At 41.2% G+C, this 24,798-nt stretch overlaps 1 protein-coding gene across 1 annotated transcript in view; it reads left to right on the top strand.

Annotated features, from left to right (window-relative positions):
- Positions 1-24,798, top strand: part of LOC126259648 (ribosomal protein S6 kinase delta-1) — a 207,463-nt gene that overhangs the window by 93,585 nt on the left and 89,080 nt on the right. The window contains exon 9 of the mRNA XM_049956580.1: positions 19,745-19,878. Within this exon, the coding sequence (XP_049812537.1) occupies positions 19,745-19,878 (134 nt within the window). The remainder of the gene's footprint in view (positions 1-19,744; positions 19,879-24,798) is intronic.

Raw genomic sequence — 24,798 nt, 5'->3', positions numbered from 1 at the left:
GAAAAGGCAATATATACAGTCAGACGGAAGGATTCATGATTGCAATACAGGATCAAACAATAAACACCAGATATTACAGCAAGCATATTATTAAAGATCCCAATACCATAACAGATAAATGCAGACTTTGCAAACAACAAATAGAAACAGTAGATCACATCACAAGCGGATGTACAATACTAGCAAATACAGAATACCCCAGAAGACATGACAATGTAGCAAAAATAATACATCAACAACTTGCCATACAACATAAACTAATAACACAACATGTTCCCACATACAAGTATGCACCACAAAATGTACTGGAGAATGATGAATACAAATTATACTGGAACAGAACCATTATAACAGATAAAACAACACCACATAACAAACCTGACATCATACTCACCAATAAAAAGAAGAAATTAACACAACTAATCGAAATATCCATACCCAATACAACGAATATACAAAAGAAAACAGGAGAAAAAATTGAAAAATACATCCAACTGGCTGAGGAAGTCAAGGGCATGTGGCATCAGGATAAAGTTGACATTATACCAATTCTACTATCAACTACAGGAGTCATACCACACAATATCCACCAGTACATCAACGCAATACAGCTACATCCAAACTTATATATACAACTACAGAAATCCGTAATTATTGATACATGTTCAATTACCCAAAAGTTCCTAAATGCAATATAACATATAACGTACAGTTAAAAGGAAGTCACGCTTGATCAAGGTCCACGTCACTTTCCATTTTTGACCAGACATAACGTCTGAGAAAAGAAAGAAATAATAATAATAATAGTGATGATGATGATACCCTTATCTATGCAACAGATAACTTGAAAAGTTTCTTTCGTGTTCTGAACTAGTATCACAAATCATTCAGGTGAATTCACAATGTTTCTTCCACGATGCCAGCAGTTCGAGCAGTTCCAAACATTACTATATATTCCGTGTGGCCTTGATTCCGAGGTACCATTTATGATAGAGATGACTCAGTTTCAAATGGCACATTTTTAGTAATTTTTACGCTCAACTCCCTGTACTTCAGCCATTTCTGAGCTGTTTCATTATTGATATTTACGTCAAATAAAACTGTCATGTTTATAACTTGTTTGTTAGCACTGCACATTCTTATTTACTCAAATATATGGTAGCTCGTAATACAAGTCAAAATACCAATTTATCACAAACCAGCCAATGACAAGCCCTGGCAGGAACAGATTCCTTTGTGTAGATCAATAAACTCTTTCAACATGGAGGCGGACACAGTCTTTTACTGTTTACCCGGAACAGGGTGTAGTGAACTGAGCAAATTCTTTTATCCATGGATCATCACAAGAGACGTTAGTCATGAGACCTACTGAGAGTGGTGCTTATGGTGATCTCTGAGGTTTTGCCAAATGACTTTCTTGATACGGAGTTAAAGCCAGTTCCTCCACCTAGCCCATACACTAAGGATATTAAAATTTCAGTGTAAGAAGCATTAATAATTCCATTTCAGTCAGTATATATCTCGTGGTTGTACAAGGTTCATAATATTTTAAAACTATTATTACTTTACGTATATCACTGTACTATTTGTTGCAGGAACCTAATTCCTCAAGCTGCCGGTGAAGAGATGAACATAATGGTTGTCTCTCATTATTTAGGGACCTGAAAATGTAGTATCTATTTGTGGCAAAATTCCTTTATTATTATTATTATGATCATTATTATTATTATTATTATTATTTTTCTTTGCTGTCTCAGACGTTATGTCTGGTTAAAAATGGAAAGTGACATGGACCTTGATCAAGCGTGACTTCCCTTTAACTGTACGGTATATGTTACATTGCATTTAGGAACTTTCAGGTAATTGAACATGTATCAATAATTACAGATTTCTGTAGTTGCATTTATACGTTTGGATGTAGCTGTATTGCGCTGATGTACTGGTGGATATTGTGTGGTATGACTCGTGTAGTTGATAGTATAATTGGTATGATGTCAACTTTGTCCTGATGCCACATGTCTTTGACTTCCTCAGCCAGTTGGATGTATTTTTCAATTTTTTCTCCTGTTTTCTTCTGTATATGTGTTGTATTGGGTATGGATATTTCAATTAGTTGTGATAATTTCTTCTTTTTATTGGTGAGTATGATGTCAGGTTTGTTATGTGGTGTTGTTTTATCTGTTATAATGGTTCTGTTCCAGTATAATTTGTATTCATCATTCTCCAGTACATTTTGTGGTGCATACTTGTATGTGGGAACATGTTGTGTTATTAGTTTATGTTGTATGGCAAGTTGTTGATGTATTATTTTTGCTACATTGTCATGTCTTCTGGGGTATTCTGTATTTGCTAGTATTGTACATCCGCTTGTGATGTGATCTACTGTTTCTATTTGTTGTTTGCAAAGTCTGCATTTATCTGTTATGGTATTGGGATCTTTAATAATATGCTTGCTGTAATATCTGGTGTTTATTGTTTGATCCTGTATTGCAATCATGAATCCTTCCGTCTGACTGTATATATTGCCTTTTCTTAGCCATGTGTTGGATGCGTCTTGATCGATGTGTGGCTGTGTTGGATGATACGGGTGCTTGCCATGTAGTGTTTTCTTTTTCCAATTTACTTTCTTCATATCTGTTGATGTTATGTGATCTAAAGGGTTGTAGAAGTGGTTATGAAATTGCAGTGGTGTAGCCGATGTATTTATATGAGTGATTGCTTTGTGTATTTTGCTAGTTTCTGCTCATTCTATAAAGAATTTTCTTAAATTGTCTACCTGTCCATAATGTAGGTTTTTTATGTCGATAAATCCCCTTCCTCCTTCCTTTCTGCTTAATATGAATCTTTCTGTTGCTGAATGTATGTGATGTATTCTATATTTGTGGCATTGTGATCGTGTAAGTGTATTGAGTGCTTCTAGGTGTGTGTTACTCCATTCACTACTCCAAATGAGTAGGTCAATATTGGTATGGCATAGGTATTTATAGCTTTTGTCTTGTTTCTTGCTGTCAATTCTGTTTTCAGTATTTTTGTTAGTCTTTGTCCATATTCTTCTTTAATATTTGTATTATCTATTCCTATTATTATTATTATTATTATTATTATTATTATTATTTATTTTTCACAATATACATATTTAAAATTTGTGCCATGCTGTGTGCCCGAAGATGAAGTCTTAGTGCTTTGAAATTGACTGTTAAAAAGAAAATCGTGGTTTGAGAACTTTTTGATTTGAATGCTTGCTTTTGCAAATATTTCAACAGTTCTTTCTCCAGAATGAAATTGTTTTCTTCCATATGTTGTATTTAAGCTTCACAAATGACTGTTTCTGAAGAGAAACATCAGGATTTTCCTGCCAGTGAAATGGGTGCATCTCTGATTTAAGGCGTTTCTCAACATTATTTTTCTTTACCTACCCAATTCAATAATTACAAACTGCAGAATATTAATTTTGAACTTTCGTTGGCATTCATAACAATGTGACCCACACTTGACAGTAGTGCAGGCAGAACTGACAAGTCACTTAGTGTAGAAGCAGAACTAAAAAAACTCTGTAACTGTGAAAACATCAATTTTTGACAAAATAATTTAATTGAATAGATAAAAAATCTACTCACCAAGTGGTGGCAGAACACACACACCTAAAAGAGGGTTGTAATGAGGCAAGCTTTCAGAGCCAGTGGCTCCTTCCTCAGGCAGAAGGGTTGAAGGGGAAGGAAGAGTAGTGAAGGAAAAGGACTGAAGAGATCTAGGAAAGGTGGTAGATTTCGGGAAAGTCACCCAAAACTGCAGGTCAGAGGAAACCGATTGTTGGGGACTGCATTGGTCAAGATTTAAAAACCTGAGTGCTTAAAAGTGAAAGGCAGGGTAATATGCAAGACAGAGATTACTGCTTAAACCCCATGCATGAGTTAATAAGAGTATGTAACCGAGGTAGGAGGGGCACATTGAAAAATAGACATGAAAGATATAGGAAACTAAAACGGAATGAAGAAAAGAGTGGTTACTGTGAAGAAACCTCATACTTCCTTGTGTGTAATCATCCCACCAGCCTAGTTCACAAGCAGATTTCCTGCCATCACATCCAATCCTGGTACTGCTGATCCCTCCAAAAAACAACTTTGGAGCACACCACTGGTGACTCAGTATTATCCTGGTCTGGAATGTATTAATAAGCTACTTCGATAGGGCCATGACTTCATGAAATCATGCACTGAAATGAGATCCATTCTGTCTGAAATCTTGCCCACCACACCTAGAATAGCTTTTCATTGCCCTCCCAATCTCCTCAATATTCTTGTCAAACCCTATGCTCCTTCTGCACCCATCTTCCTTCCCTATGGCTCCTGCCCCTGTGACCATCCCCACTGCAAGACTTACCCTATGCATCCTTCTACAAGCAACTATAGCAGCCCTGCAACTGACAAAACATATACTATGAAAGGGAGAGCCATGTGTGAAACAACACGTCATATACCAGCTGTTACGTTAACACTATATGGCCTTTTACAGTGTCATGACTATCACCAAATTATCAATTAGGATGAATGGGCATGGGCAGAGGGCATATACTGGCAATATGCAATATCCTGTTGTAGAGAATGCTCTACAACATTACTATCATGACCTTGGTGCCTGTTTCACTACACGTACCATCTGGATTCTTCCCCCAGACACCAGTTTCTCAGAACTCCACAGGTGGGAACTAGCGCCACAACATGTCCTCGGTTCTTACCACCAACCTATCCTTAATTTACATTAATTTCTTCTGTCTTGGCATTTCTTCACAGTAAGTACTCTTTTTCTTCTCTTTGTTTCAGGTTTATGTATCTTTCATTGTCTTGTTTGTCTATTTTTCACTGCTCCCTCCCACCTCTGTACGTACAATGCGCTTAGAAATGGTTCATGCTGTATAGCGCATTCTGTTACTTTGAAAAAATAAATTATTTTTAGCGTTGCAAAAGAATAAGGGTTTTAAGAGTAAATAAAGACACATTTAATCAAAATGCAACATAAGTACCCTTAAAATGTCTCTCACGCCTGTCCTCATCCAATATCAAGATGTGAGAAGGTAATTACATAAGTTACATAAAATTATTCAACTGTTTCACAGTTACTAATATTGTCACAGAAGAATAGCAGGGTCACCATGGTACAGTGGTTATGATACTAGACTGTTGCATAGAGGGTCATGAGTTCGAAACTGTGAAATTTTAATTTCTGTATTCGGTTCGAGTACATTCTAAAAGTATCCACAAATGTCAAGAATCATTGTACTGGAATGTTCTGTAACTGTATATATACCGTATGTGTTCTGGCCGGAGGCAGTTTGCTCCATGCTCTTGTATGTGCAGTTGCTGAATAAACCTTCGTTAAGTGACGTGCGTGTTCGTCATTCATGTAATTACACCTTCTTCTATGTGACATTATTCTGGTGGAGGCGCTGGGTATTGGAACTTGTGATAGCTCACATTATCGACAACACAGTGGCTCCCATCAGGCCACAACTGAGCTTCCGTTTACGTGGCGAGAAACCTGAGTTCGAGATTGTAATCTATCGGAGACTGAAGAAGAGGAGGACGTTAAGATGACAGCAACTGTGTGCCACCACATGAGACATCCTTCCGGGTTCCCTGGTGACAATGGCAAAGATCCAAACAAGTGGCTGAAGGTATAAGAGCATATAGCCAAATTTAACAGATGGTATGACACTATGTGTTTCTACTTGGAGGGCACTGCCAAGAATGGTATGAGAACAATGAGGAGACATTAACAAGCTGGGAAGTATTCCAGGTGGAACTGCGCAAGTATTTCAGTGACACACGACGACAGAAGTGCAAGGCTGAAGATAAAGTGCAGGGCACAGCGTCCAGGAGAAACTACAGCATCCTACATTCAAGACGTCTTGGAGCTGTGTAAAGTAGTGGATCCTAGAATGAAGGTGGAAGATAAGGTTGCATATCTCATGAAGTGTGTTGCTGAGGACATGTATCAAGCCCTACTCATGAAGGAAGTTTCGACAGCAGACGACTTCATAAAATGGTGCCAGTATATTGAGACAATGCATCAAACAAGAATTACAATAAGTTTGAATGGCTTCCAAACACCGTATCAATGTCTGTGATGTAGGAAGACACTGATTCACAAGTGTTCTTCGTCAGATAGTGGGGGAGGAAGGTCAGAAGGCACTTGGATTGCACAGTGAGCAAAAAACCAAGACGCTTCAAGAGGTCATAAGGGAGGAAGTGGAACAGACATTGAACCCAGTCTCTCATCTTTCATTTCCCTTTAAAGCGGTGAAAATGTCAGGATCCAGGCGAAGTCATGTTCCTACAATGCCGCATGAGGAACCTGTTTGGGCACCAAGGAAGACTGACATCTGGAGGACCCAGGATAACCAACCAGTATGTTTCCACTGCGGTCGACCAGGACATGTGGTATGCTGTTGTCGAGAAAGGTGGCAGATATTTGATGATGCCTGTGCCAGAAGACAGCAGACTGATCTTAGCTGATGCCAACTCCAGGCCGACAAAGATGAACAAGAAGATAGGGTGCAGGATGACGTAGGTCACCATCGCCACAAGCTAGCTGCTGGAGAGGACGCTCCCCAACATGCTGATCAAGGTCTCCATCACCATTTAGAAGCTCCAGCCAATCAACTAGCTGCACAACCTGGAAAACTAAAGGGTGCGACCTTCCTTGGAGGTGAGACCACCAAAGAGAAAAATCCTCTTCCGTCGATCACTACAAAAATTATAGGAAACTACACCGATATCTTCATGGATGGCCGACCAGCCCAAGCGCTTGTGGACTCTGGTGCATCATAATCAGTCATTTTGGAGAAGTACCATCATCAGTTGCAGGAAACTGTATTTATTGACAACAAAACAGCTGAAGGTGGCTAATGGGAAATATGTAAAACCTACAGGAAGATGTGTCATTCGTGTGGGTATAAGTGGCCATACACAGCCCTTCAAATTCATCATCTTACAAGATTGTAGTCATGAGGTCATTCTCGGATGGAACGTTTTGAAAGCTCAGGCAATTATTGTGGTTGCTCAAAAATTAAGCTAGACGAGATGAGATACTGTGGACAGGAAGATGCGCATCCGAGTGTGTGGAGACTGTGTGTGCTGGATGAAGTGATCATTCCTGCAGTCATCGCTAGAGAGGTAACTGTCATGTGTCATGCCATGCATCAACCCATGGATCTTGTAGTGGAATGTAAGAGAAGCATACCACTGAAGAATAACTTGGTCTCTCCAGCCTCTGTCGTCTCATTTAAGAATGGTTTTGGTGAATTGTGGATAATTAACTGTCGCCAAGAATTGAAGATTCTTCCAAGACACGTGTGCGTAGCAAACGCTGAGCTGTTAACTGCCGATCAGCTGAGCAACACAGAAACCTCCGATGCCGAGTCTGTGGGCAAAATTAGTGCTACCACTATGAGACAAGATCTTCTAGCTCGTCTATCACCAGATCTCACTAAGGAACAACAGAAGAAACTACTTGCCACTCTTCAAGAGTTCTCTGAATGCTTCAATCCGCAGGTGAAGAGCAAATTAGACAAATTGACGGTGAAGCACCGGATTAGCACTGGAGACGACCAACCAATAAACCAGAGAGTGTCCCGTGTGTCAGCAACGGAACGTCGAATAATTTGCGACGAGGTAGAGAAAATGATGAAGAATGAATCATTCAGCCTTCACAGAGCCCATGGTAGTCACCAGTTGTTCTCATCAGTTAGAAGGATGGCAGTTGGTGCTTTTGTGTTGATTACAGGAAGCTTGATAAGATAACTAAAAAGGACGTTTACCCTTTTCCTTGAACTGATGATACCCTAGATTGTCTGAAGTGGGCCAAGTTTTTCTCAGCCAGGGACATGTACTCGAGATACTGGCAGATTGAAGTAGATGAGGCTGATCGTGAGAAAACTGCATTCATCACCCCTGATGGCCTGTATGAGTTTAAGGTGGTGCCATTTGGTTTGTGTAATGCACCAGCAGCTTTCAAATGGGTGATGGATAATCTTGTAAGTCACCTGAAGTGGACACTGTGTCTTTGTTACTTAGATGACATTATAGTGTTCTCAGAGACATTTGATGAACATATAAAAAGACTGAGGGCCGTTCTTAAGTGTCTCCAACAAGGCGGACTGAAACTTAATCCAAGAAAGTGTCTCTTTGGAGCAAAAGAAATCAAAATACTTGGACACCTTGTGTCAAACTAAGGTGTGTGGCCATACCATGAAAAGGTGAGATCTATAACGGAATTTCCTATTCCTAAAACTATTAGAGATGTGAGAAGCTTCCTTGGATTATGTTCTTATTACCGTCGTTTTATCAAAGCTAGGCCACTCCAAGAGTTGTTAAAAGCCGATGTTAAATTTATCAGGGGTGGCGCTCAACAAGATTCTTTCGATGTGTCGCAAAAAGCCCTGACAACTGGCCCTGTACTTGGTCTGTATGATGAGAGAGCACTCACAGAACTACACACAGATGCCAGTTGGTATGGGATCAGTGCTGTTCTGGTGCAAATTTCGGATGGAAAAGAGATGGTTATAGCCTATGCTTCAAGGACACTTATAAAAGCCAAGAGAAAATACTCAGCTACAGAAAGAGAATGTCTTGTTGTGATCTGGGCCATGTGCAAATTTCGACAGTATCTCTATGGAAGGCCATTCACAGTTGTTACAGACCATAATTCACTTTGTTGGTTGACAGGTCTTAAGGATCCAACAGGATGACTCACCAGGTGGTTACTACATGTTCAAGCGTATGACATTACCATAGTGTACAAAAGTGGAAGAAAACACCAAGATGCCGACTGTCTCTCAAGAAACCCTGTGCAAGACCATTAAGACTTTGATGAAGATAGTGAATGAATGTCTCACTGCATTCCAGGATCTCTCTGCTGAGCAGAAGAAAGACCCCAAGATATCTCAAATGATGCTTGCCTTAAATCGGTCAGAGGATGTGAAAGGACAATTTAAGGTAGTTAATGGATTATTTTGCAAGAAAAACTTTGACTTGTTTGGAAAGAAGTGGCTACCAGAGATTCCTAAACACATTCACTTAGATTTTCTACAGAAATTCCATGACACACGTGAGGCCAGACATTTAGGATTTATTAAGACATACAATAGGATCTGCAAGATATTTTTCTGACCAGGTTTATTTAGGAGTGTCTATCACAATGTGTCTCACTGTTGAGAGTGCCACAGGAGAAAGGCAGTTTCTCAGAGACCACCTGGTCAACTCACACCAATTCCACCAGCTGAAACGCCTTTCCAGCGTGTTGGGATTGACCTCCTCGGACGATTTCCAACGTCTGCTAGTGGCAATAGATGCATTATGGTTTGCACTGATTATCTGACATGCTGCGCCAGTACAAAAGCTGTGAAGCATTCGAGGTAGCCAAATTCATCGTGGAAGACATTGTATTAAAACACGGTGCCCCAAGGTTGTTAATTATGTATCAAGGGAAAGTTTTTTAATTGAATCTTGTGACAGAGATAAACCGTCGGCGCTACATTACTTATTACATGACGACTGCCTACCATCCGCAAACTGACGGGCTTACTGAACGCCTTAATAAGACCTTGGCCGACATGCTTTCAATGTTCGTCAGTGTTGAGCAGAGCAACTGATATGAGGTGCTACCTTTCATGACGTTTGCCTGCAACACCGCCAAACAAGACACCACAGGATTTATGCCGTTTTTCCTGGTGCATGGGCATGAGGCGACTACGACGTTGGACGCTGCGTTTCCGTTACATTCTGATGACGTGGACGACGACTACATCAGCCAGGTGTTAACCAGAGCTGAGGAAGCTTGGCTTTTAGCTCGACTCCGCACACTGCAGGCTCAAGAAAACAATCGCCGAAGGTATGATGCGAGCCACTGCCCTGTTGTGTACCAGCCTGGTGACCTTGTCTGGATCTTCACTCCTGTTCAGAAGGTTGGTCTCTCTGAGAAGCTCCTCAGGCACTACTTTGGACCTTACAAGGTTGTAAGACAGTTGTCTGATGTTACTTGTGACGTTGAAGATTTTGACCCTGACACAAGACAACCAAAGATCAGAGGAATGGTCCACATCCTTCGAATGAAGCCCTATAAGGATCCTGCAACCCAGGGTAAATTTGAAGCTCCAGCAACAAGCAAAAAGGTGATAAAGAGCGTAGTGGCAAAGGAAATTCTAAGAAGATCACTGCGAGGGCGAACATCAGTCATCGGGAGTCGGAGTATGCAGGACCGATGACTCGTTCCCGGACTAGGAGGACGTAACACTGAGACGCTGTTCCCTTTAGGAGGGAGCAATGTTACAGAAGAAGCTGAGTATGACAGTTACCAAGATATGGTGGTTATGATACTAACCTGTTGCATAGAGGGTCGTGAGTTCAAAATTCCCCTGAACAGTGAAATTTTAATTTCTATATTCAGTTTGAGTACATTCTAAAAGTATCCACAAATGTCAAGAATCATTGTACTGGAATTTTCTGTAACTATATATATACCATATGTGTTCTGGCTGGAGGCAGTTCGCTCCACGCTCTTGTATGAGCAAGTGCTGCATAAACCTTCGTTAAGTGAAGTTCGTGTTCGTCATTCATGTAATTACACCTTCTTCTCTGTGACAATATTTTTAGCATAGAACAGAGAATAATATACATAATAAATCAGTATTGTTTTTAAATACAGTTATATTGAATGATAAATGTGTTTTTCTGTACATTTTTACATATGTCTTTCAAGATTCATTTTTGTTGTTGTGGTCTTCAGTCCTGAGACTGGTTTGATGCAGCTCTCCATGCTACTCTATCCTGTGCAAGCTTCTTCATCTCCCAGTACTTACTGCAGCCTACATCCTTCTGAATCTGCTTAGTGTATTCATCTCTTGGTCTCCCTCTACGATTTCTACACTCCACTCTGCCCTCCAATGCTAAATTGGTGATCCCTTGATGCCTCAGAACATGTCCTACTAACCGGTCCCTTCTTTTTGTCACATTGTGCCACGAACTCCTCTTCTCCCCAATTCTATTCAATACTTCATCATTAGTTATGTGATCTATCCATCTAATCTTCAGCATTCTTCTGTAGCACCACATTTCGAAAGCTTCTATTCTCTTCTTGTCCAATCTATTTATCGTCCATGTTTCACTTCCGTACATGACTACACTCCATACAAATACTTTCAGAAACGACTTCCTGACTTAAATCTATACTCGATGTTAACAAATTTCTCTTCTTCAGAAACGCTTTCCTTGCCATTGCCAGTCTACATTTTATATCATCTCTACTTCGACCATCATCAGTTATTTTGCTTCCCAAATAGCAAAACTCCTTTACTACTTTAAGTGTCTCATTTCCTAATCTAATTCCGTCAGCATCACCCGACGTAATTCGACTACATTCCATTATCCTCGTTTTGCTTTTCATCTTATACCCTCCTTTCAAAACACTGTCCATTCCGTTCAACTGCTCTTCGAAGTCTCTTGCTGTCTCTGACAGGATTACAATGTCATCGGCGAACCTCAAAGTTTTTATTTCTTTTCCATGGATTTTAATACCTACTCCAAATTTTTCTTTTGTTTCCTGTACTGCTTGCTCAATATACAGATTGAATAACATCGGGGAGAGGCTACAACCCTGCGTCACTCCCTTCCCAACCATTGCTTCCCTTTCATGCCCCTCGACTCTTATAACTGCCATCTGGTTTCTGTACAAATTGTAAATAGCCTTTCGCTCCCTGTATTTTACCCCTGCCACCTTCAGAATTTGAAAGAGAGTGTTGCAGTCAACATTGTCAAAAGCTTTCTCTAAGTCTACAAATGCTAGAAACATAGGTTTGCCTTTCCTTAATCTTTCTTCTAAGATAAGTTGTAGGGTCAGTATTGCCTCACGTGTTCCAATATTTCTATGGAATCCAAACTGATCTTCCCCGAGGTCGGCTTCTACCAGTTTTTCCATTCATCTGTAAAGAATTCATGTTAATATTTTGCAGCTGCGACTCATTAAACTGATAGTTCGGTAATTTTCACATCTGTCAACACCTGCTTAGTTTGGGATTGGAATTATTATATTCTTCTTGAAGTCTGTGGGTATTTCACCTGTCTCATCCATCTTGCTAACCAGATGGTAGAGTTTTGTCAGGACCGGCTCTCCCAAGGCCGTCAGTAGTTCTAATGGAATGTTGTCTACTCCCGGGGCCTCGTTTCGACTCATGTCTTTCGGTGCTCTGTCAAACTCTTCACGCAGAATCATATCTCCCATTTCATCTTAATCTACATCCTCTTCCATTTCCATAATATTGTCCTCAAGTACATCGCCCTTGTATAGACCCTCTATGTACTCCTTCCACCTTTCTGCTTTCCCTTCTTTGCTTAGAACTGGGTTTCCATCTGAGCCTTTGATATTGATACAAGTGGTTCTCTTTTCTCCAAAGGTCTCTTTAATTTTCCTGTAGGCTGTATCTATCTTACCCCTAGTGAGATAAGCCTCTACATCCTTACATTTGTCCTCTAGCCATCCCTGCTTAGCCATTTTGCACTTCCTGTCGATCTCATTTTTGAGACGTTTGTATTCCTTTTTGCCTGCTTCATTTACTGCATTTTTATATTTTCTCCTTTCATCGATTAAATTCAATATTTGTTCTGTTACCCAAGGATTTCTACTAGCCCTCGTCTTTTTACCTACTTGATCCTCTGCTGCCTTCACTACTTCATCCCTCAGAGCTACCCATTCTTCTTCTACTGTATTTCTTTCCCCCATTCCTGTCAATTGTTCCCTTATGCTCTCCCTGAAACTCTCTACAACCTCTGGTTCTTTCAGTTTATCCAGGTCCCATCTCCTTAAATTCCCACCTTTTTGCAGTTTCTTCAGTTTTAATCTACAGTTCATAACCAATAGATTGTGGTCAGAGTTCACATCTGGAAATGTCTTACAATTGAAAACCTGGTTCCTAAATCTCTGTCTTACCATTATATAATCTATCTGATACCTTCTAGTATCTCCAGGATTCTTCCATGTATACAACCTTCTTTCATGATTCTTGAACCAAGTGTTAGCTATGATAAAGTTATGCTCTGTGCAAAACTCTACCAGCCGGCTTCCTCTTTCATTTCTTCCCCCCAATCCATATTCACCTACTATGTTTCCTTCTCTCCCTTTTCCTACTCTTGAATTCCAGTCACCCATGACTATTAAATTTTCGTCTCCCTTCACTACCTGAATAATTTCTTTTATCTCATCATACATTTCATCAAATTCTTCATCATCTGCAGAGATAGTTGGCATATAAACTTGTACTACTGTAGTAGGCGTGGGCTTCGTGTCTATCTTGGCCACAATAATGCGTTCACTATGCTGTTTGTAGTAGCTTACCCGCACACCTATTTTTTTTATTCATTATTACACCTACTCCTGCATTATCCCTATTTGATTTTGTATTCACCTGACCAAAAGCCTTGTTCCTCCTGCCACCGAACTTCACTAATTCCCACTATATCTAACTTTAACCTATCCACTTCCCTTTTTAAAATTTCTAACCTACCTATCTGATTAAGGGATCTGACATCCCATGCTCTGATCTGCAGAACACCAGTTTTGTTTCTCTTGATAATGACATCCTCCTGAGTAGTCTCCGCCCGGAGATCCGAATGGGGGACTATTTTACCCCCGGAATATTTTACCCAAGAGGACGCCATCATCATTTATCCATACAGTAAAGCTGCATGCCCTCGGGAAAAATGACGGCTGTGGTTTCCCCTTGCTTTCAGCCGTTCACAGTTCCAGCACAGCAAGGCCGTTTTGGTTAGTGTTACAAGGCCAGATCAGTCAATCATCCAGACTGTTGCCCCTGCAACTACTGAAAAGGCTGCTGCCCCTCTTCAGGAACCACATGTTTGTCTGGCCTCTCAACAGATACCCCTCCATTGTGGTTGCACCTACGGTACGGCCATCTGTATCGCTGAGGCATGCAAGCCTCCCCACCAACGGCAAGGTCCATGGTTCATGGGGGGCTAGATTCATAAAAGTCTTAATTCATTGCACTGTTCGTAATTCCATGTCAATAAATATTATTCTCCTCAGGGCAACCATTACATTTTGTTTATAGTAATCCCCGTCCTCAGTAATAACAGGCATGGTATGAGGGCTAAAAGAAATATATATTAGGGCACGATTTTTCCAGGTTATTTTTTTTCCCCTTCAAAAGTTGATAAATGTGTGTAATAATTGCTGGTGTCATTTATTTTGCCTTTTAGCGTTCCATACCTCAGTCTGTAAAAACGGAAACCTTATAGAATTGCTTTATTCTGTGCCTGTCCAACTACTAAGAATCCTTTTTCTCATGACTGTAGATGTACCAAGTCGAAATTTGTGTCACATACTGAGGTCTGTTAGGACCTTGGTGCTGTGACAAATACAACCAAAAGATATGGCCATTTATGTCATATTTTGGTACATGCAAACTCACTCATCAAAACATATAGGGTGGTTCCTGTTGACCTAGAATCATGAAATTTGGAAAGGAGGAGGTTTCACGGTACAAGTAAAGGAAAAAATCTGGAAAGTATTATTTCGTAATGATATTACATGAAATATATATATTTTGTCATCATTTTTATCTGTCGTCAGATTTGAAATTAAAACAGTCAGTAGTTCTACATTCAGATTAGTCAGTATCTCCAGGCTTCTTCCATGTATACAACCTTCTTTTATGATTCTTGAACCAAGTGTTAGCTATGATTAAGTTGTGTAAGATTTCTCAATTCTGTTGACACTTGATCTAGCATGTAGCTATGGCCATGAACAGGAAAGAAGTGATGAATATGATTGAATTTTGCACTCTTTTCCAAGAACACTGTAAGCATCATCATCATCAGGTATTTTTATTTTGTCTGCTGCAAGAGTCTGAGAATAGGTGTATAGTATTGATGCTATCATTTTGTTGTTACTTATCTAATTCAGAGATAAATTCCAGCAAAGCCGAAGCTACGTGACTGCATCCTCATGCTTTCCTGTTTTTGCTCCTTAGTATGGATCATGGTGCACAGATTGTATAACCACACTTGCCTAGCATAGAAAATGTCACTGATATCTACATCTAAATGAATCTAGTTCTGAAATAAGCTGGTTTTGCTACATGTCAAAGCAAATTACCTTCCTTCATTTATATCATAACACAATTTTGCATAAATTTTATATAATCTTTGTCTAGCCCAGCCCTTGAATGATAGAAATGTTTATGAAATATATACTTGTATTTTGATCAGTGCCAGTTGGAGAACATCTTTGCATACAAATGACGTATAATTACCCCCCCTCCCCCTCCCCCCCCTCTTTCCCTCCTCCCACCCTTTTCCCCTCATACACTTCCACCACCAGCTTGTATCAATTGGCAGCCCTTGTTTTAACAAGGAGAATTGTTTGAGTCCTAAACATTTTCTTTCTTCGTAGAATCTTTTGAACATTTTATTGACTGTGAGATCTGAAGGCAAATAATGTTTTGTAGACTTTCCCCTGCTGTGGTGGCTCTCTCTGCATTTGTGTTTCTTTGTATCAGTTTTATTGGCAGTGGTTGGGTGCTTACAATCCTTTCCCAATCTGTTGCCTCATATCCTTTCCTTTGGCAACTTTCATAGAACTTGCTTTCTAGACAGTATAACCTATATTCCAACATGCCAGAGAGTGTTTGGAAAGTGGCAGCACAAACAGGCACTACTTCACCATTTCTTTTTCTAGTGGTGTACTTCACTGTCACTGTTCTCTTCCTTTTTGCAGTCTCTATGTTCACTACTCTGTGCTGAGGTGAAGAAATATTCAGAAATTTTAACAGAAATTTACCTTGATCAATTTCATCATTCAGTCTCACATGATGATGAAACATGGTAATATCTTCATAGCAGAATTCAGCAGCTTTGTATGCTTTCATTCCTTTACCTTTTAAAGGCAAAACTTCAAGTTCACAATTGCATTTGATAATAGTTCCCTGTCTACAGTTTTTACCATGTATTTCAGGTCAATGTAAGCTGCTCTTGGGTCAGGATTTTCTCCCACCGGAACATTCTTGACCTGTGTGGCATTTTCAGAATCAGAATAATTATGATCCACTCTGCTTTAGCTTGCAGTACATCACTGCAGACTAATACTAGAGCATCAAGTGAATACTCGTCTGAAAGTGGTTGGGTGTTCTGATGACAATGAAGACTGGTTGCATCACTTTTCCTGCCAGAAAATATTATTACAGTAATGAGTAACATAGTAAACAGCAACCTTGTGCACCAGTCTACTCCATTATTGCCAATTGTTTGCTATGGAAGGACATCTGATATATTTAAAAGAAATTTTATTGCATTTGACAACTTTCACTTCAACTGCTAGAATGCGTATTAGGGCTAGTTAAAACCTTGTGATTTGGAGCGCCTAATCAGGCACCAGTATTGACTTTTGCTAAAACTTGCCTTCACAAGTTGATGTAAAGGGTCAACGTTATGCCATTACTATGCCTAACTCAATTTTGAAAGTTTGTGCATTTATTGAGTCATGAAAAAATGCTCCTCAAATATTCATTCCCTAGAACACTATCCAAAAGCTTGAAGACATGCCATCTTTGTTGAATACATTCTCATATCTATTGTTTTTATCTCACTTTTGTATAGTGAAGTTGACAGCCATTGGTTAGGGGAACTTTATTTCCTTCCTGGAGTTGCCGCTCAGGAATTTTCGTATAGTTGCGAGTATCAGACACTAGGTTTAGGGCTTTGTTGCCAGTATCCATATTTATACTTAACTTTAGTCCATGGTAGTTAGTGTCTGATGCTCTTTGAGCTATAATCTGAGAGTAAAATATTACTTGTATTTGTCTTTGCTCTAGGAGACCATTACATTAAAAAAAGTGTCTTCCCACCTTTTATTATACATAGAGGATGTAAACAACCAATAATAGTGGTGTAGAGAGAGTCAAAACAAACAATTTACAATTACGATTTTAGACAGGGCACTTTTGGTCAATCAAATCAGGAAAATACTTAAAGTTGACTCACTAAAGCCACCTAAGCTACAGTGATTGCGTGTTGAGAGAGATTTTTAATATTTTACTATTAGTCCTTGTAGGCAATTTAATGTAATTTAATTTTGAACAGCAGTATGTTTTCATTGAAGATTGCAATTTTTGAGCTATTCAAGAAAAACTGGAATGCATCCATTCCCCCCCCCCCCCCCCCCTTTCTGGCCATCATCCCCCTCCCACCATTCAGGATCTTGTATGTTGTTCATGGCTCTCCCTACTATCACTGTAGGAAAATTTGTGAGTGTAGTAATTATTTCTCGTATTCGACCTGTTTTGGTCTTCATTGACAGGGGTTATTTAGCTACTGGCTTAGTCATGCACATACAAATTATAAAACTGAAATTGTCATAAATTTACCTAACAGTTTTGTATAATTTAACAGCAGAAAATTAAGAATTAATTAGTTTTGTTTGTCCAGGCCTTCTGACTATGAAATTACTGTGCTTGTAAGGGTTAAGTTTGGATTGAACTTTCATTATAATTAGTTTTTGCGTCATGCTTACAAAGTGCATTTTTCTTTCATTATCCTCAAGGCATGTTTAAATTAGTAATGTTAATGGAAGCCTTGGATCAAGGCATTATTGAGACTTTCAAAACTTATTACAGAAAAAAATTGTTATGCAAGCTATTATTGGAATGAGGAGGGAGAAAGGTCTGTTAAGAAATCATAAAAATATTGATTTGAAAGCAGTGCCCTACATAATTTGAGCTGCATGGGATAGTGTAAAGCAACAGAATTTGATAAAAGCGTGAAAAGTTTTGAGTATGTTATAAAGTTTGCAAAGTCTAATTAAAATGACAGACAGAATTATACACTGATCAGCCATAACATTATGACCACTGACCTACCATCAATATAAACCTGTCCAGGTGATACCAGCATCGCCTGTAAAGGAGTGACAGCTGCACGGTGCGTGCTACCTGTATGTGTAATGGGGAAGGTGTGCAATCTATCAGAGTTCAACTGAGGGCATATTGTGATGGCCCAGAGGCTCAGCACAAGCATTTTGTATACTGCACGACTTATTGAATGTTCGAGGAGTGCTGTGTTGAGTGTCTTCAACACATGGTGAAACCATGTCCAGACATTGTGGGGCTGGGCGGCCACTCCTCATTACAGATGTCGTATGTTGCAGTCTGGGCAGACTAGTAAAACCAGACAGGCGATGAACTGTGGCGGAACTGATATCAGATTTTAATGCTGGACAGAGTACAAGTGTGTCTGAACACACAGTGCACCAAACACTCCTAACAGTGGGTCCACACAGTCGACGACCCATGAATGTCCCAAAGTTAACATCACGACATCGGCAACTATGACTGAAATGGGCAATGGACATTGGCTCAGTGGCAGAGCATTGCATGGTCCTACGAATCCCAATACCTTCTTTGTCGTGCCAATGGGAGGGCGCGAATCTGTCATCTTCCAAAAGAACAGCTCCTTTACATAAGTACTTTGGGGCCGAGACAGGCCAGCGGTGGTTCCATTACGCTCTAGGGAACATTCATGTGGGCGACCATGGGTCCAGTGTAGGTCATGCAAGGCGGCATGGTGGCCAGGGAGTATCGCACACTGGTTGCAGACCACATACACACATTCATGATGATCATGTTTCCCAATGGCAGTGGCATTTTTCAACAAGATAATCCACATTGTCACAAGGCCAGGATTGTGATGATGAAATAGTTTGAGAAACACAGTGACGATTTCCAATTGATGTGCTGACCTTCATTATGCCAGAGCTGAACCCGCTTGAACATATCTGGGATGTGATTGAACATGGTGTCAGAGCTAATCACCTGCTTCCCAGAATTTGAGAATTAGGTGACTTGTGTGTACAGATGTGGTGCCAACTCCCTCCAGCGACTTACCAGGACCTGATTGCTTCCATGCCACAATGTGTCTCCACTATTTTCTGTGCCAAAGGTGGACATACCGGCTATTAGGTAAGTGGTCCTGATGTTCTGACTGATCAATGTACGTCTGAAATGATCAATATGCCAAAAGAACTCAGTTGCCATGAATGTAATGAAAACAACATTCAAGAATGGATGAATGTTGACAATGCAGATCCAAGGTACCACATCTTGCAGGATAGAGAAATTGTAAATCTTGTCACTGATGAAGCTGACACCACCAGCATCTCAGTAACTAGTGGTTCCGAAAATGAAGGCAAAAATATACCATCTACTTCTGAAGCATTTATCTGTTTGGATACTGCCTTGTGAAGGTTTGAAGCTCAAGATGAAAGTGACAAGTGTTAGATATCTGTCTTGGGAAAAAAGTGACTTAGCTGCTCGTAAGTTGATACGCTTATTTGGACAGACCAAAATTAAGGATGTTAGGCACTAATCCTGTATGTATGTAGTGTACATGCAAAATGAATATGTATTACATAATTTTTGTTTAATAGGCTGTGGCACATACATTCCCACTGTACATGCCTTTGTTATAGTAAAAGAGTCATGTTATTATAAATGTATGTAGTTTTTATTGGTAAATTGGTAAATAAAAGTATACAGTTACATTATCTGAATAAACTAATTTTCTTAACATTCATGTCCCCCAGTTAGTTCAGGTAATCAACACCCTACTGTATTGTTATTCCATCTGGGATTTTTTGTTGTTCAGTTTTTTGCAATGAGTTTGATACTGTGAAAATGTACTTCTAGGTTCTGCACAAGTCACCATGTCCTGCTGATCAAAACAGAAAAACAATTCTTCCACAGAATGTACCATACATGGTAAAAATGTACCATTACATAGATACAGAGTCTGCTGTATTCCTTATACTACAGCATGCAAGGTGAGTGAAATTCATATTATTCTTCATAAATTATAATGCAGACTCCTTTTAGCCATCCCATCCTTAATAAGTAATCTTTAATTTTATTTCCAAATTCTGATGTGTGTGGTAAAATTAATGTACAAGCTCTAACATTTTCGTAAATGCTCCCATACACAAAATCACTTCTGTGTTACACAAGTTGTTTCACATAGTTCTTTCTTGGATGTGCAATAACTATAAAAACAAATATGATTTATGTGTTCAATTTCCAAAAAAATATATGTAAAAGAAAAAGTAAAGGAATAATTAAGGGAATTAATCTAGCAACTGCTGATCAGCTTACATAAAAATACATGTTTGGTTCACGAGTGCAGAGTGACATAGTAGTCGTAATTGCCATAAAGAATATCTTGTAAGATTAATCTTTCGGGAATAGAATTCTTACTGAGAAATTTAAGAGGAACAGAAATAAAGAGAAAAATTTAGATGCTGATAAACTGTGACAAGTTCCAAGTTTTCAGTATATTGACTGTTGGAAAGACAGTTACTGTAGCTGATAATGAGGCAGCATCATGAAAATAAATGGAGCATGCCATATAACCCCATTGGCTTCACAGGCTGTGCCATCTAGGTATAGCTTAACTGAGTTGCAACATACCTTTTGTTCATGTAATCTCCCTGGTTTCAACCTTCGCTAGACCCGTTGTGCTCCTACTTCAATTTCACTCATTCCTTCAGTTCCCCCCAGCTCACCTGCATAGTCATTTGCCTTTCTCTGTGCTCCTTTCCTTTCCTCCTTTCCTTTCCTCCTTTCCTTTCCTCCTTTCCTTTCCTCTCTTCCCTCCTCCCCATCACCCTCCGAGCTCCTCCAGTGTTGTTCCTAACAGCACACAATCCTGTCCCCACCATGTCCCTGCACACTCCCATAGGCAGTGCTACAATGTCTTCCTCCATCCCCTCTCCTCCCCACCCAATACTTCTTCTGTATTCCCAGTATCCACCCCAGCTGGGATCACTGCTTACACCAATGGGCCCACTGTGCCTGGAGATGACTGTGGCCACGCACGTGTCAGTTGTGCATGTATGAATGTGTGTTCCATTATCTGATGAAGAACTTTGTCCGACAGCTATAAAATATCCAATAGTCTACTTTTAAATATTCCAGTCTGCTTTTAAACATCTCTTCTATCTAACAAGTAGCTATCTGGCTTAATTCATATTGTTATTCCTACCAGCCTACAAGAAGGGTGGAAGCAATTAACAGTCAGTCTTAATGCCTCAATCCGAAAATGGCAGAATGGACTATAGCCAAAGTATTGAAGGAAGACAAAGTTTGATTACAGCTGAATTCTCACAATGCTATAGATCAAGTAACATGCCATAAAAGCAATATGCAGAAAGTTATGGTTGAGAATTAAGAATTATTTAGGAATAAAGGAGATGACTCACAAAAAGGAAGAAGCACTGTGTCATTGATAGGCATACAAACAAAAGGTATAGAGTTTGCCTAGCTTTTGGAAGGAACTTCCTTTTTCAAGCTTCTAGGAAAAAAATGCACACAAATTCACTTACATGCACATGCCTTCACCCTATCATGTGCTGAGTTGATTATCAGCTCTTTCCTGGCCCACAGTGACTTCACTGGGATGGGTGGGTGTGGGGTGTGGCCTGGAGAGGCAGGGAGGGGGTTGGGGGGAGGGGGTGTCTAGTAGCTTGTGGGAGAATGGGGATCTGTATGTGGGCTAGCTAGGGGTACAGGCAGAGGTAGAGGTGGCAGACAGTTGGACATGTGATTTCGTAGATTAGGGCATAAGATAACAGCACACAACTAGCTGATGAGGGACACAAATTGGCCAGGGGTGCTGTGGCAGGGGAAGGCTTACACGCAAACGCGTGTGCTCCCCCCCCCCCCCCCCCCCCCCTCCCACACACACTACTGGATGGGGGGTGGGGGCAGTGAGTTATGTTATTTTTAGGCCAAGAAGGTAATGGGGGTGAAGGATGTGCTGTAAGGATAGCTCCCATCTGCGCATCTCAGAAAAGCTGGTGGTGGTGGGGAGGATCCAGATGGCAGAGGTTGTGAAGCCGCCATTGAAATCTCTCATGTTGTGCTCTGCTACATGTTGTACGTCTCTGGATGGTCCAGCTTGTTTTTGGTAATGGTTTGGTGGTGGCCATTCATTATAGTTAACAGATGGTTCTTTGTCATACCAATGTAAAATGTTATGAAGTGGTTGCAGCAGAGTTGGTATAATACGTGGCTGCTTCCACAGGTGGCCCACGCCCTGGTGGGGTAGGATAAACCTGTGACGGGACTGAAGTAGGTGGTGCTGGGTGGGTGGATTGGGCAGGTTTTGCATCTGGGTCTTCCACAGGGGTATGATCCCTGTGGCAGGGGACTGGTTGGCAGCGGGGGGGGGGGGGGAGGGGGGGTTGGTGGATGAGGTAGTGGTATCCGGTGGACTGCGATGTTGTGGAAGTTAGGTGGGTGGTGGAACACCACTTTGGGAGAGGTTGGAAGTATGTTGGCTAGGATGTCCCTCCTTTCAGGGCATGATGATAGACAATCAACAGCCTGACAAAGGACATGGTTCAGTCGTTCCAGTCTGGGGTGTTACTGGATGACGAGGGGGACACTTGTTTGTGGTTGTTTCTTAGGATGGATGTAAGAATATGATGTTTGTGGGGAATGGGATGGGAGGTGTGTTTGTCAATTAGGTCTGGAGTATATTGCCTGTCTGTGAAGGCCTTTTGTGAGGCTTTCAGCATACTGTCTACCACGGATGGCTGGTGAGAAAGGGGTGGCAGCTGTGAAAGTGCAGGTGACTGATCGGTCTGTTGTGGAGCAAGATGTGAGTTGAGCCATCTGAGAGGAAGAAATCGACACCTAGGAATGTGACACGATGGGTGGAGGAGGACTGGGTGAAGTGGATGAGAGAGAATGTGTTGATGTTGTGGAGGAATGAGGTTAAGGTGTCTTTGCCTTGGGTCCTGGACCAGAGCATGGGTTTGGGGTTTTGGGAAGCTACGAATGTTTCCTCTAGGTGGCCGATGAAGAGGATAGCATAGGAGTGTACCATGGGGGTACCCATGGCTGTGCCACAAATATGTTTGTATACTTTCCCTTCGAAGGTGAAGTAGTTATGGATCAGGATGTAGTCAGTTAGGTATACAAGTAATGAAGTGGTGAGTCTGGATCTGCTGGGCATTGTTAGAGGTAGTGTTCAGTCATGGCAAGGCCATATGCATAGGTTGCATCAACAATGACGAGTAGAGATCCGGGAGGTGAGGGTCAAGGGATGGTGGAGTGCTGGTGCTGGAAGTGGTTGTTATCTTTAATGTGGAAGGCTAGGTTTTGGACAATTTGTTGGATATGTTGATCAACAAAGGTTGAGATTCTTTTGGTGAGTGTACTGTGACCAGCCACTATGGGGCACCCAGGATTGTTAGTTTGGTGGATTGTGGGGAGCATGTAGAAGAAGGTGGGTGCATGGGCTGTTGCTGGGGTGAGTAGGAAGGTGGATTTAGGGGAGGGGTTCTAAGAAGGGCTGAAGGATTTCAGCAGGGAATGGTGGTTGTGTTGGACTTCTGGGTTGGGGCCTCTTTGGTAGAGCTTTTAGGTGGAGGTATTGGACAACTGGTGGAGGCCTTCTACCAGGCAGTCACTCTGTTTAATCACAACAGTGGTGGAACCTTTGTCTGCCAGGAGGATGATCACGTCAGGATCAGTTGTTAGGTTGTGTAGGTCAGTCTTTTCTTCTGGTGAAAGGTTGTTGTTCTTGAGGAGGGACCTGGAGAAGAATGGTGAGGCCAGGTTGAAAGTTAAGAATTCGCAACATCCTAACCCGTAAATACTTCACTTTCGAAGGGCAGGTATACGAGCAAATTCGTGGCACAGCCATGGGTACCTGCATGGCACCCTCCTGTGTCTACCTCTTCATGAGCCACCCGGAGGAAACATTCCTAGCTTCCCAAAACTCCAAAACCATGCTCTGCTTCAGGCTCATTTATGACATCTTTATAATGTGGACCTAAGACCATGACACCTTATCCTCATTCCTCCACAACCTCAACACCTCTCCCATTCACTTCACCTGGTCCTCCTCTGCCCATCTTGCACCTTCTTAGATGTCAATCTCCTCTCAGATGCCTCCACTCACATCTCGCTCCGCATCAAACCCATCAGTCTCCTGCACTGTGACAGCTGCCACCCCTTCCTCACCAAAAAATCTCTCCCATATAGCCTGGCCATCCATGGTAGACACATCTACAGTGACAAGAACTCCCTCGCCTGATATGCTGCAGGCCTCACAAAAGGCCTTCGCAGACAGGCAATATGCTCCAGACTTAATTCAGAAACAGATCTCCCATGCCATATCCTCACATGCACCTGATTCTTATGTCCATCCTAAGAACCAACCACAAAGAAGCACCCCACAGATGAGTGACATCATAACCAAGATACTTCCAACCCCTCTCAGTGTGGTGTTCCACCACCCACCTAACTTCCACAACATCCTAGTCCATCCCATACCACTACCCCCCCCCCCCCCCCCCCCAGTCCCCTGCCACAGGTATCATACTCTTGTGGAAGACCCAGATGCAAACCTGCCCAATCCACACACCCAGCATCACCTACTTCAGTGTGGAAGGAGCCACATAATTTACTAACTCTGCAGCAAACACTTCATATCATTTTACATTGGTATGATAATGAGACAACTGTCAACTAGAATGAATGGCCACCACCAAATTGTTGCTAAAAACAAGGTGGACCACCCGGTGGCACTACTTGCAGCAGAACACGACATGAGAGATTCAATGACGGCTTCACAACCCATGCCATGTGTATCCTCCCCACCACCAACAGTTTTCCTGTGCTGTGTAGATGGGAGCCATCGTTCCAGCACATCCTTCACTCCCATAACCTTCCTGGCC

Source organism: Schistocerca nitens, chromosome 5 (genome assembly GCF_023898315.1).
Source record: "Schistocerca nitens isolate TAMUIC-IGC-003100 chromosome 5, iqSchNite1.1, whole genome shotgun sequence".
NCBI classification, from domain to species: domain Eukaryota; kingdom Metazoa; phylum Arthropoda; class Insecta; order Orthoptera; family Acrididae; genus Schistocerca; species Schistocerca nitens.
The sequence above is the reverse complement of the archived record's forward strand: the minus strand, read 5'-3'. Positions and strand labels throughout refer to the sequence as shown.